The sequence below is a fragment of the Emiliania huxleyi genome (genome assembly GCF_000372725.1).
Source record: "Emiliania huxleyi CCMP1516 unplaced genomic scaffold EMIHUscaffold_109, whole genome shotgun sequence".
Classification (NCBI taxonomy): domain Eukaryota; phylum Haptophyta; order Isochrysidales; family Noelaerhabdaceae; genus Emiliania; species Emiliania huxleyi.
The window spans coordinates 336,402-349,694 of record NW_005201851.1 but is presented as its reverse complement, the minus strand read 5'-3'; the positions used below and the strand labels follow the sequence as shown (position 1 = coordinate 349,694).

The following is a 13,293-nucleotide window of genomic DNA, read 5'->3' as shown; positions in this document are numbered from 1 at the left end:
GCCTCCGCCTTCGCCTCTGCCGGAGGTGTTCGGTTCCTTGGCGGCATCCGCCTCCGCCTCCGCCCGCGATACTCGCGCCTCTGCCTCGTCCTCCGCCGCCTCGTGATGCCGCTTCCCCTCCCGCGCCGCCGCCTCACTCGTCGAGCGCTCACGCTCGATTGTGGCCAGCTCTTCCCGCAGCAGCTCCACCCTGAGCTCCTCCCCTTCCGTCTCCGATGCGGCCGCCAGCCGCGCCGCCTCCTCTGTCTGCGCCTCCGCCAGCCGTGCATGCCACTCGTGCGCCGCCTCGATCTGCGAGCGGAGCACGGCGACCACCTGCCTCTCTTGCTGTTGCTGCTCCTCGAGTGCCGCCTCTGCCCGCCGAAGCTCTCGCCGATGCTCCACTTCGCGCGCTTCGGCGGCGGTGGCGAGAGCGTCGACCTGATCCGCGTGCGCCGCGCGCTGCCGCTCGAGAAGCTGCCGCTGCTGCGCCATGCGGGAGCGAGCCTGCGACGCCTGCCGCTCCGCCTCTGCGAGCCTCTCCTCGAGGGCGGCGACAACCTCCGGAGCCGGTGACGGAAGGCTGTTGTCGATGGCAGCAGTCGCGTCCCGCAGCCAAGCTGGCGGCCGCTCCTTCTCCTGCTGTCCCTCGGCCTCGCCTGCGACGAGCGGCGGACCGTTGCAGGCCTGATCAGACTCGATCCCGTCGCTACAGCCTGGCTTGGCTGGCACTGCTGGCTGCCCAGCGGGCCGGCAGCCCTGATGGTGTGGAGCAGGCTCGAGGCGTCCTCGCACGGATCCGCCTCGGTCCCGTCCAGGACCTTGGAAGAGCGCCAACTCCAGATGAACAACGCGCCGCTGAGCCTCGCTCCGCTGGAGCCCGCGCTGACTCATGAAGCTGCGAAGCCGCCGCTCGTAGAGGCGCTCCCTCAGGTCGTCGTCGCCGCTGACTCTGTGTGCCATGTGTGTGGCTGCGTCCCCAAGGCACACAAGTCACGGGCACCAGGCCGTCCTGGCGTGCGCTCGCAACGCGCGAGGCGCAAACGTACGTGCGAAGCAGAACGCGCAAAACACAACGGCGCGAAGCACTTGGTCCCGCCCGTCGCGCGCATTGAAACTTTCTACAGTCGACTACGGAGCGCAATTACTTGCGGACTTGAGCACTGGATAGGTGCCCCTGGATAGGGTCGATTCCGCATGGTACGGGACCCTCCATCGTCTCGCCCTCCCTCGGTGGAAGATCATTTGGGGGGGGGTCACAACAACAAACAAACGCTAAGGATCGAGGTGCACGCTGCAGAAGCACAGTGTCGCCCCCCCTCGGTCTCGGGTACCCGACCAGGGTCCCCACCTCCGCTAGCAGGATTTTCGGCGACTTTCAGCCGCGATGCCTGCATGCTCTCTGGAGCTCGTGCGACAGCACAGCAGGACTCCCTGCCTACTCAACACGAGCTTCGGCTGCTACGACGACAATCCTCGGCAGGTCTGGACGCGCGCGTGCCGCGGCACCTTTGCTTGTGACGGAGCGCTGGACTCTGCTAATCACTTTCTGTGCGGCTACCCGCCCGGCAAAGAGTGGTACAACTGCTCCTGCGACCAGCAGTCTGCCGTGACCGCAGCCCGCGATTCAGACGAGGCAAAGTTCGGCGCCGCCTCCTGGCAGTTGGCGGCCAGTGACACGTACCGCCGTCATCACATCTACCGCCGGGTGCAGTTCTGGATCGGCTTGCTGCTGGCCTCGCCGGATCTGCCGACTGGCTTGACGGCGAGGCGAGGGACCGAGACCGACTACAGCCGGTTCTGGAGGAACGGCACGGTGCCGCCTCTCGGTGGCCGTGGCGCCCGCCGGAGCCGCGTCCACTGCCCGGGCACATTGCGGTCGGCCGCCGCGAGGGATAGCGCCAGCTACTGCGACGCGCTCTGGCCGGCGCAGGCTGGGGAACCGTGCGCAGTTTACGTGATTGGAATTGGCGGCGAGTGGACGTTTGCGGAGTACGCCCTCTCAAAGGGGTGCGAGGTGCACGCCTACGACCCGACTGTCGAGCTGCGGGCGAGGCACCTCCTCCGCTCTAGGTTGTATGCACTGGTTCTGCCCGGGCACACACAGAGCCTCCTGCTCCCGAGTCGATGGCCGCGCCTGGCGTCTGTGATCGGAGTTTTCTCTTCGAAGAGTCGCTCACGGCTACCACTTCCCCTAGGCACCGGCGCAGCGCCTCACGAATGAGCAAGACGCACTTCCACTTTGCTGGCCTCGGAGGCAGTTTGACTGCGAGCAAGAGGACCGGCGGTGCGAGAGCAGCCGACAGCATCAACAGCTACGGAACTATCGACGAAGCGCGCTTGATGACTCTTGAAGAGATGGTCGCGAGGCGCCCGCGCGGCGCGGCGCCGATCCGCGTGTTGACCATCGATTGCGAGGGGTGTGAGTGGGCTGCAATCGAGCACCTCGCCCACAACTCCACCGCCGCGGAAGCTCTCGGGCCGGTGCGGCTGCTGATGATAGAGCTGCACGTCTCGCCCAGCATGATCCCTCCAACCCCGGCCCAATTTGCGGCCGTTTTCGACTTTCTGCTTGTCCGCGAGCGCTTCAAATTGTGGTCCCTGCGCACCAATGACGGGTACCCCTTTGACCAGAACGTGGCCGACTTCCTCGGGGTGGGCGGGCTCGCTGCGGGCTTGTGCTGCTACGAGCTCGCCTTCGTGAGATGACGATGACATTGGGAAGGTTCCTGCACCCCGCTCGCCGCTGGGCCTGGCGTCTGTCTGTTCTCAAGTTCTCCCTTTTACTAACTTTTGACAACTCAAGAGTAGCATAATGCACCCGTGACTCTCCTCGAATCCTCAAGCTCAACCTCTTGCACCCACGTCTCGATCTTCTTCGGCAGCAGCTGGTTTGTCGTTTGACAGGTCATCTCCGTGGCCTAGACAGCCGTGGCCGCCCTCACCCCAGATAAAGACGGCGCCGTCGGCGGTGAGGGCGAGTCTGTGGCCCACTCCAGTCGAAACGGCGACAACGCGCTGGCCAGCAAAGGCCTCAATCTTCTTCTCGGCAGCTGGCGCTGCTGATCGCCCGCGTGGCCCAGCCGGCCTTCCCAGCCCACGCCCCAGCTCCAGACAGCGCCGTCAGCGGTGAGGGCGAGGCTGTGTTCGCTTCCCGCCGACACAGCGACGACGCGCAGGCCAGCAAAGGCCTCGACTTTCTTCGGCAGCAGCTGCCTATGCGTGCCGCCGTGGCCCAGCTCGCCGTAGTATCCTTCGCCCCAGCTCCAGACAGCGCCGTCGGCGGACAAGGCGAGGCTGTGGCGGGATCCTGCCGAGACGGCGACGACGCGCTGGCCAGCAAAGGCCTCGACCTTCTTGGGCAGCAGCTGGTTCTGCTGGTCGCCGTGGCCCAACCGGTCAAGGGCTCCAGCGCCCCAGCTCCAGACAGCTCCGTCGGCGGTGAGGGCGTGTGGTGCTCTCCAGCCGAGACGGCGACGACGCGCTGGCCAGCAAACGCCTCGACCTTCTTGGGCTCCCGCTGATCCTGCTCGTCGCCGTGGCCCAACCGGCCAAAGAGTCAACAGCCCCAGCTCCAGACAGCTCCGCCGCCCCAGCTCCAGACGCTGCCGCCGGCGGTGAGGGCGAGGCTGTGCGCGGCGCCAGCCGACACGCTCACGGCGCGCTCACCCAGCGTCGAGGGAAGGCGGGTCGGCGCGTTGAGCCGCGTCACGCCCTCACCGTGCCCGAGCAGTCCTGGAGAGTAGGACGGTGCAGAGCCGCACGACGAGAGCCGCCCCTCACCGTCAATGAAGAGACTGTGCAGAGCGCTTCCCGCCGCCCTCGCCAGCGGGTTGGACTCGCACAGCAGCGCTGAATAGCACAGCCACCGCACGGCGCAGCCCTCGCCCTCTGGCTGCGCGGGCAGCTCGAAGTCGCGCTCTTGCGCCCGCAAGCGGATGCCCTCCACCGCAAGCGAGGCGTGAGAAAGAGGAGCGAGACGGCCGCGACGCGAGCGATGTCGGCGGGGCCGCAATGAGAGAGGGCGCGCACGAGGAGCTCCGTGGGGAGGTCGAGGAGGCGGGTGGGCGGCGGCTTATCTGGCGAGGGAGCGGCGGGGGCGGCTGGTGCGGGCCGGAGGCGGATTGCAACGGTGGTCGATTGCGCAAGAAAAAGAAACCCCGCCGCTGCCGCGTGCGAGCAACAGGATGCACATTGCAGATTTGTCACCCGCTCAACGTACCGTCCGGACACAGCCGGAAACACCACCGTTTCCCCACGTAAGCCACCGCCGAAACCAAAGGCATCTCAGCTCAACTCGACCGGAGTCGGGTTGGAAGGCGAGTCCCCCCCCTCCCCCTCTACCGCCCGCGGAGAGAGCGGTGGCGCGGCCTCGTCGGGCTCCGACGCCGCGCTGGAGGCGCGGGCGAGCGAAGCGAGGCCGAATGTCCCGCCTCCAACTTCCGGCAGCTCGACGTCGGGTCTCTCGTCCTGGTACTTGGGGCGCCGCAGCTCCAGCGCGGCCACCTCGGCCGACATGGCCTCGTATGCCTCCGCCTGTGGGCGTCCGGATGTTTTTGCTCAGGCGCGGGCCCGGGCAGCACCTTTAGAGCAACGGGCTGCTGGCTACTGCTGCCCTCTGCCTGCGCGCTCTTCAACAGCTCGAACTCGCGGCAGAGCAGAGTGTTGCCTGAGAAAAGAAAAGAGAGCGCGTAGAGGAGGGAGGGTGTGAAGGAGAGCGGGCGGCGGAGCAGAGAGGTGCCGATGGCCGCGTAGCCCTGAAATACGACCAGCAGCGCGGCCGACGCCTCGTCCCACGCCGCCGACGCCGCCTCGCTCTTCTCGCGGTTGCTGTCGAGCTTGGCCTGCCGAGGTTAGCCGAGATTAGCCGGGGTATAGCCGAGGTGCAGCCGAGGTGAGGTACAGCCGCGGTGTATCCTTCTCGCGGCTGCTTGGCTCGGGTGATCTCGGGTGATCTCGGGTGATCTCGGGTGATCTCGGGTGATCTCTTGCTGGCCTGCTGCGTGCCCGCCTTCTCCTGCAGCCTCTGGTACTTGTCCGCGTAATAGTCTGCGTTCAGCTTCAGCACCTGCAGCTCCGAACAGCCGATGGTGACAAGCCGTGGGCTCCTCATAACCGCTAGTGAGGAGGAGGGTGGTTGCTGGTACGCACCTGCAGCTCCGAGATGTGCTGCCACACCTAGTGCAGCGGGCGGGCAGCGCGGAGTCTGCAGTGCACTCGCGGCGCATTGAGTGTCACGGGCCACGCGCGCAGCGAACACAGCTGAAGGCAGCCGAGGCCGTGACGCCTGTCGACTGCTAGCCGCTCGGGTAATCTCGGGTAATCTCGGGTAATCTTCCGAGACCGTGACGCCTGTCGACTGCTAGCCGCAACGCACGGGCGCGTCACGTCTGCATCTAGGGCGCCGGACGGCGGCCATCGCGGTGGCCTTGCGCCGTACCGCCGGCAGGATGGCCGTCTCCTACACAGCCATGAGCACTTTAGCGTGGTGGTGGTGGTGGGGAGGTGGGAGTGCGGCGTCGAGCGGTGTACTCAGAGCATCGCGTGAATGCGAGGGCTACGAATGCCGCTGACGACAGCGGGGATGCCGCCGCGCCCACGCGTCATCTCGAGCGCCAGTTCGGACACACGGGTCTTCGCGTCAGGCCTCGAGATATGGGGAGATGTGGGGAGAGACGGGCCTCTGCTTCCGCATCTAGGCTGGCGCGGCCATCGCGTCTGCAAATTTCGTCTTGGAGGCGAGCTCCGCCGCGCTCATGCCGGTGGAGAAGGCGGCGGAACCAGAGGGCGCCAGCGAGGGACCAAGCGCGCCGTCCACCGCAAAGGCACGCGCGCCGGCAGCCAAGCTCGCTGCGAAGGGACTGAGGCCCGCCTGGCGGAAAGGAGGCGCCGGGCAGGGATCGAGATCTCAGGAGAAGGATTGCGAGTCACGGCGTGGCTGGCGGGAGAGGCGCCTGGAAGGCCACCAGCTCGGCGTAGCTGGCGAGGAGGCACTCCTCGGTCTTTAGGAACGCCTCCTCTCCTTTGAGGTACGCGTTGAACGCGTCGCTCGCCTTGGCCTCGGGGAAGGAGAGCACCTTATGGTTCTTGAGAAAGATCGCGCGATTCATCTTCTCCGTGGTGCTGCGCTTGCCGATCGCCGCCTTGTGCTTCAGCCACTTCTTGGCCTCTGTTTGCGGCCCGTTGTCGCCCCACATCCCACTGAGCCTCCGTCCGAGCTGGGACACGGGGCTGTCGTCTCTCTTGTCGCCACCTTCCGCAGGCTTTGTCGTCGTGCCGAACATCATGCACAACTGGATGCACCACAGGCTGCTCGTCCTGTCGGTGTGAACATCCCCAGCCTCCATGTCCATGTCCATGTTGTGTGAAAGCGCCGTCGCAACTGCCATGTCGGCAGGTTGTAGGCTGGTGCTCTCGCCCCGCTGGCGGCGCGGACCGGTGCCGCGGCTCCGAGCCCTCCTGTGGGCCCGCGAGTGTCACCATGACGATCGGCCGTCGATCCCGAAGGGTCGTTGGTTGAGCTAGGGAGCCTGGCGATGGACGCCACCGCGACCCCTCGTGGCATCTCTCTCGCCGTCGGCGAGCTGGGGGCTCGCGGACGGCCGACTTTCTATATGACCAGTAGGACAGCCGTGAGTGTGAATCGGATGTCCTCGACAGGCTCGGCACCTCTGTCATCCAGCAGCGCGACATCGTCCTCCCTCCCGGCGCAACCCGCAGCCGGGACAACCCGCGCCCCCCCCGCCGAGGCCGGTCGAGGCCCACTTGCAAGCAGCCATGAGGAGTCCTCTTGGTGCTCCTGGCGGCCGTTAAAACCTCGGGCCGGACAGGGCGCCGATGGGGGCTTCTGGGGGGAGGCAGGGGGCCACACACAGGAAGTGCCAACCACAAGTGGGGCCCAAGGACACAGGCCAGTCCAAACGCCAAAGTGCGGAAACGGGGCTCCGGCTCCGTTAGTCTCCGTTAGCACCGACTTCCCGATCTAACCTGGTCTAACAGAGGGCAGATTTGGAGAGATCTCGAGGAGTACATACAGATAGACCCTCTAACCATAAGAAAACTCCGACCTGATCGGTCGTACTGACCGCCGACAGATCACTCCAGACAGCAGACAGGCCGACGTCTGCACGCGGCCGGCCGGGCGAGAGGCTTGACACGATCCGACCCTGCGACCCTGACGCTGCTGCTCTAGCTATCAGACATGCACTGCTGACTGCTGCCACAATGTGCGACCTGTGCTGGCCCACTTGGCGGCCTTCCCGGTCAGTGGTGAGGCGCAGTTCAGAGCTGTCGATGGCGCGATGCCGCACTGGTCCCACATTGGTGACACGAGACCACCACGTTTGCCGGTCCAAGAGAGAGGCACCGGCGCTGTCCTGAGAAGGTGCATGGTCCCTATTGACTGCCCATGCGCGCGAGGCTGCGTAGGCATAGCCTCGAGAGTGCCAGCAGCCAATCCGAGGCAGTTTGTGACGCGCATTGCGTCAAGATGAAAACAACGAGGTGCTCTATGCGACAACGACTTTGCCGCGGGAGGGCGACGTGAGGTGGCTGGTCGACTGCGGTGCCACGCAAGAGCGAGCAATTGCCTTACTTAGCCAGCACGGCTCACTCCTTGCTGCAATCCAAGCCGTGCTGAATGCTACGCCGAACGAAGCTTCGGATGATGTGGCGCTTGCAGCGGCTGTGGCGGGCAGCTTTCCAACCTCGATGTCAGGAGAATGGTAAGGCAGTTGGGCAGTTCGTTGAAGGGCTGTGTCTTCAGAGCCTCAACGAGGGGCCAGCTGCAGAAGACGAGAAGTTGGTCGTCTATTGCGAGGCCTTTTGTGAAGAGACGAACGCAGCAACGGCGACGCTTCGCTCTCCACGAAGATGAAGGGCCCCGGCCTCCTGCGTAGCTGGACTGGCCTGCTTGGATGAGCGCATCGGCCCGCGCTCGAGATCTGCATTGACAATGATGGCGGCCACTTGGATGCGCTGTCCGCAAATATTAGGCGTGTTTCGAAGTATTTTCTAGAGGGGTCCTCGTCCCGTGGATGACGCCGTGAAGAGAGCCCCATGCAAGTCACAAGGCTCCTCGCACCCCCTCTCGCCGGCAGCAGCACGCGCCCAATCTACACAACATCGACACCGCCCACCCTCCACCCCATCCTTCCGTACGGGCCGCCTGTCGTTTCTCGCCGACGGCGCCGTCACGTCCACGTCGAGACCAATTTCCCCGGCGCCGTCTGTCCCCGGCGCCGTCTGTGTCGCTGTCGGACGCCTCTGGCGTGCCACGAGTGCACACATATATCTGGATATGCACGAGTGCGAGCCGCTCGCGGTTCGTACGCCCGCTTGCGGGTTGGTTCGAGTGGCGGGCCATCCCGCTTGTGTACTCGACGCCGATCCAGATCCCCACCGAAACTGGCTTTGAAACTCTTCTTCTACACTCGATTGATACCGGAAATTACAAGATAGAGACTCACATGGTCACAAGTGTTGTAAAACGCCAGCACTCGACACGACAAAGGTGTATTGGGCTCGAAGGCGCGGTGAACACAACCGCCTCGAGCGTACCGCTCAAACACGAGCCGAGGGTGGAGGGGGGGGCGGCGGCGAAGAGGCGGGAGAGCTGGGTCCAGTGCGCTCTGCTGCTGGGGGGGGGTGGGGCCCCCCCCCCCCCCAGCAGAAGCGTTTTGTTGTGGGGGTAAGACCCCCCCCCCCCCCCCCCCAGCAGCAGGGTAGTTGTGCAGGGGGGGTACCGAGCAGTGTGCGGCCGCTCCAGGCCCCGGGGCGTACCATATTGCACGCGCCGCTCGTCACCTCAGCCCTGGAACCACAGCAGGCGGACGTCCATGCCGACGCGCATCTTTCCGCTCTGGACCTCGTCCACGTCGAGGAACCACGATGGGTCGTCCACATACTTGTTGAACGGGTGCTTGCGGATGTCCATCTCGACGACATTCGCCTTCACGCGCTCGATGCCCTCCAAGTCAGCGCCGCCCATGCTCGGATCCGCCTCGATGCGCAACCGCCTGGTCACGGCCGCGCTGAACTTGTTGCCCACGCGCACGCCGCCCGGGTTCGGGTACGGGTTACGCGAGGTGTGCAGGAGGGTGGTCGCGTCGCCAGCGAGAGCGCGGAGGTTCTGGACCGAGAGCTGCTCCTCGACGCTGTCGTTGTGGGTGAGGAGGACCGGCCGGCCAGCGTCGCGCAGCGCCTCAAAGGTCGGCCGCCACAGCGCCGCGAACGGCACGGTCCGGTGGCCGTGCATGTCGTGCTCACTTGTGTGCATGACGTGCTCCGAAAAGGCGCTCGTCGCCGCACGACGCAGCTTGGCCCGGTCGACGTCGCCGCCCGAGAAGCGGACCGTGCCTCCCTCCTCGGGCCAAACGGCGTCCCAGATCGCCGGCAGCGGCGCGATAGTGACGGTCGGCACGTCGTGCGCCGAGACCTCGTACAGGCCCGGACAGAGCGAGAGGCGGAGCCAGCCGTCGAGGAAGCTCGCCTCGTGCCGTGGTGCCTCGGGCCCAAAGCCGCACAGATGGAAGCTCTCCACGAGCGGGAAAAGGCGGCGCAACGTCGGCGCCCAGCACTCGCCAATCTCTTTGTGTGTGCCAGCCTGATCGAATTCGAAGCCCGCCGTCGAGGCGACGCTGGCCCACCCGAGAAAGTGGAGCGTGATCGGCTCGGTGCGGCGGTAGAGGGAGTCGCCGAGCTGCATCCAACACGCGTGGTAGATCAGCAGCGGCCGGGAGAGGTACGAGAGGATTTGGTGGCGAACGGCCTGCGGCATCCGATCGTGCCAGATAAGCTCGCATGGAGGAGGCCCCGCGTTGAGCTCGGCGCGCTGGCTAGTGGACAGGCCCGGCTGCGCATAGGCAGCCTCCGGCCAGCGCGGCGGCCCAGGCGGCTGCCAGTGCATCAGGCCGCCGAGCATCAGCCCCTCGCGTACGACAAACGCGCGGAGCGCGGACCAGCCGTCGGCGTGCTCGTCCGACGGGTCGATGAGCCTCACGTTTCGCACCGCACGGTAGAGCCACGCGCTGTCCACGCCAAGGGAGGCCGTGCGCTTGAGGCCCTCCTTCTTGTGGAGGACAATGCTGTCCCAGAGGAACGCCTTCGACGAGCGAGCGATCGACTCGCGCATGCCCGGCGGGAGCGGTGGGAGCACCTAGATGGTAAAGACACATGGAGGTCTCACCGAACTTCGGTCGACAATTCGGACCGTCCAGAAGGACAATGAATGGACACCTTGCCCTTTGGTGCGCGCGGCGTTAGCATCGCCATGGCGTCTGCAATCTCGCTATCGGCCAAGTGCAGGTCGCAACCCGCACGCAGAAGTAGGAAGACGCCGGGCGCGTTGCGGGCGAGTCCGGCGGTCACCAGCGCGGACTGGCTGTTGGGCGCAACGGCGCCGGGCGGCGACATCGCGTCGACGTCAGCGCCGTACTTCAGCAGCAGCGCGCAAATCGGAAAGTTGCCAGCCTGTTGGCACGCTGCAACAAAGGCGGTGCAGCCGTCGGGGGCTGCTTTGTTTGGGTCGGCCCGATGGTCGAGCAGCATCTTGACGACGGGCTCCATGCGAGTCGGCCCGACCTTGCGAAAGGCGCCAGACCCGCAGGCGACCATGAGCGGCGTCGCGCCGGCGTACCTTTGCATCATGACCATGCCTACTGCGCCGAGAGCAGAGAAGGGCGCGTTGGCGTCGCCGCCGCTTGCGAGCCACGTGGCGACGGCGCTGAGGTCGCCCTCGCTCTCGATCGCGTCGAGCACCATCGGTCCGAATGGCTGGTAGGCGGCGACGATTTCCAGCGAGTCGCGGCGAATGCTGCGCCGGCCGCCAGCGGCCAAGCGCACGATGACGCGCTCACCGCTCCCAGCGCTCTCGACGACGCCAAGCGCGCCGTTCAGCTCCGTGGACGTCAGTAGCTTCACGTGTGTGCCGGCGCCGACGCCGGGTCGAAAGGGTGAGACCAACGACAGTCTAGCATATCCAATGATTGCAATGATGGCAAAAATTGATTTGTTTTTTCTTTTTTTAGATTGTTGCGCCGCTGGCGCAGCCGGCCAACCCGCTCGAGGCGATCACCGGCGAGGCGACCACCGGAGCGGTGGCACCCACTGGAGGGGCACCCGCCGGCACGGCGATGCCGATGGAGGACCTCGCCGGTGTGGAGGCCCGCGGGGCGGCCGGCGCGGCGGCCATCGGAGCCGCCCGCGCGGGGACGGCCAGCGCGGCGCCTGCTGTGTGCGGGTGCGGCGACCGGCGCGGATGCCGCGCCCGCCGCTGACGTAGAGGCTCGCCAGGCGATTGCCAACTTCGCCGCCGCGCTCTTCATCTAGACGAGCACCGGCCGGTGCTGGCGTGGAAGACGGCGGCCATCCGCGCGTATCTAGTGTGCGTGTCGGTGTCTGCAGCCTCCTGGAGCCTAGCAGTAAGGCGGCCGGCGGTGGGGCGAGGGGCTGGGTGGGGGAGGGGGGGGGGGGTATGGTCCCCGTCGGCGGGAGGCTGGGTCTGTCAGCAGGCGGGGGGGGTATGGTCTCGAGGTATGTATGTATGTAGGAAGGTGAAGAACAGGTGGGTTGCGTGAAGCGACCATACCATACCCCGCAAAAAGTCCGAACCCTGAATCACGCTTTGCGCGTCTCCGTTATCTGCGCGCGGATGCAGACCCTCACTGAATATCAGCGGCGGCAAAGCAGTCAGCGGCGCCCGTCTGAATCGAAGGTGTCTCGCAGCAGTGACTGGGAGAACGTTAGCGACGAGACGGACCACTTACCTCAGACCCCCGAGGAGGCCTTCGGTGATTTCACACAGACTAAGAGCTCGGCCCTGCCTGCGGCGACGCCGACGCCAGGCAAGGCTGCCAAACTGGAGGGACTTGATGGGTCGCGGTGGGTAGCGTCGGTGCTGATTGTCCTGAATCACTTCTACCTGACCACCTGGGTGCGTTCGCCGAATGGGGGACTCACTGGACCCAATTCTTCTTCTGCCTGAGCGGCTTCATTCTGGCCTACGTGGAGCTCGCGCGCTCGCCCGACAAGGTGGAGCAACAGAGTACGCTCGAATATGTTAAGAGGAGGCTAATCACCACGTACCCCACATACCTCCTCGCCATCGCAATCACAGCCTCGCAATCTGAAGTTAAGCCAACGGCGTGGCTCTTGCTCCCGTCAACATCCTCATGATGCATTGCTGGGTGCCAGTGTGCTGGCCTGACGAGAGCTCTTCCTTTCCTAGCCCCGAAACTGGCCCGGAGGACCTTAAAATCCCTGTGAAAAAAACTGTTCAGTTTTCAAAGGCAAAACACAACGCTCTGCGGTTGGTGCACCCCTCACACTGACACATTCCCCTCATCCCCTACCCTTGGCTGAGCACATCTACCTGCGAGCTAGCATCTCCGCATTTTCTCTTCCAGTCATCCGCCCGCGCCGCGCGCCATCACTGGGCGTCTAGTGCAGCCACTGACAGAGCTATTCCGAAGGAGTGGTCGACGCCTCGCCTAGAGTTCGGGTGGACTTGCGCACTGCTTAGCCCTGAGGGGGGAGTGTGTGTGAGGTGGTGTAATGTTGTCCCGTTTCAGGCGGCAGGTCAGGGGATTAGCCGGGAGGATTCGGCAGCTCAGCCGGGGGCTGAGCGTCTGCAGGCAGCCTTCCGCCCGCGCCGAAATTCACAGCCCTCCCGGGCCGACGGGGTGCTCCTTGGATCGGGCCCCGCTCCCCGCTTTTCCTGTACCTGGACTGTCCGGGTTAGGAGGGTGAGAGTATTGGGTGGGCGAGGGCAGTACATCTGGCGGGTGGCGATTGAGGGACAGCGTGGGTTGATTGGGGGGTCAATGGGCGCGCGGGCGGCGCTTCGTGGTCCTGGGCGAGCAGGGGAAGTGGTTAGGAGTCTGGGCCCAGAGATGAGAGGATTGTCGAGATGTCATGCGAGAGCGGTGGGTGGGCGAAAGTAGCGCGGCTGGAGAGTGGTGTCCGAGGGACAATGGTGAGTTGTCACTTAAAATCCCTGTGAGTGTGTGGTGGCGCGGTGGCGGCGTGCCGTTCTCCCATCCCTCCCTTGGGTTGTCCGCGTTTTCTTTCTTTCTTGGCACCGAATTGGCGTCTTCCCATCCCTCCCTTGGGTGGTCTGTTTATTTCTTTCTTTCTGGCGCGCACTGGCACTAACGCGAGAAAAAGAACATGAGCGAATTCTAGATAAAACGGAAAGTCCGATGGGCAAAGGATAACGTTCTCGTTGCATGGGGCCGTTGATCACATCACACACTTGCGGTGTAGGTGAAACAAGGGCGTGCAATTAAGTCGGCGAGACTGTGTTATTGCGCGATT

General features: G+C 65.1%; 3 protein-coding genes across 3 annotated transcripts in view; 1 reads left to right on the top strand and 2 right to left on the bottom strand.

Moving 5' to 3' along the window:
- EMIHUDRAFT_223401 (hypothetical protein) overlaps nt 1-942 on the bottom strand; it is a gene marked incomplete at both ends in the record, with an annotated part of 1,695 nt that extends 753 nt beyond the window's left edge. Inside the window, one exon of the mRNA XM_005792214.1 lies at nt 73-942. Within this exon, the coding sequence (XP_005792271.1) occupies nt 73-942 (870 nt within the window). The remainder of the gene's footprint in view (nt 1-72) is intronic.
- Nucleotides 943-4,166: 3,224 nt separating this feature from the next.
- Nucleotides 4,167-6,221, bottom strand: EMIHUDRAFT_361255 (hypothetical protein). The gene is made up of 4 exons (XM_005792213.1): nt 6,090-6,221; nt 4,702-4,796; nt 4,602-4,629; nt 4,167-4,515 (listed from the first exon to the last, which is right to left on the bottom strand). The coding sequence occupies exons 1-4, from the start codon at nt 6,174-6,176 to the stop codon at nt 4,267-4,269; spliced, it is 459 nt and encodes a 152-aa protein (XP_005792270.1). The 5' UTR covers nt 6,177-6,221; the 3' UTR covers nt 4,167-4,266.
- A 4,568-nt stretch (nt 6,222-10,789) lies between these two features.
- EMIHUDRAFT_223396 (hypothetical protein) lies at nt 10,790-11,307 on the top strand (the record flags this gene model as incomplete). The annotated part of the gene is made up of 3 exons (XM_005792212.1): nt 10,790-10,885; nt 11,007-11,133; nt 11,261-11,307. 3 exons carry the CDS (start codon nt 10,790-10,792, stop codon nt 11,305-11,307), a joined length of 270 nt encoding a protein of 89 aa, XP_005792269.1.
- Between the last annotated feature and the right edge of the window lie 1,986 nt (nt 11,308-13,293).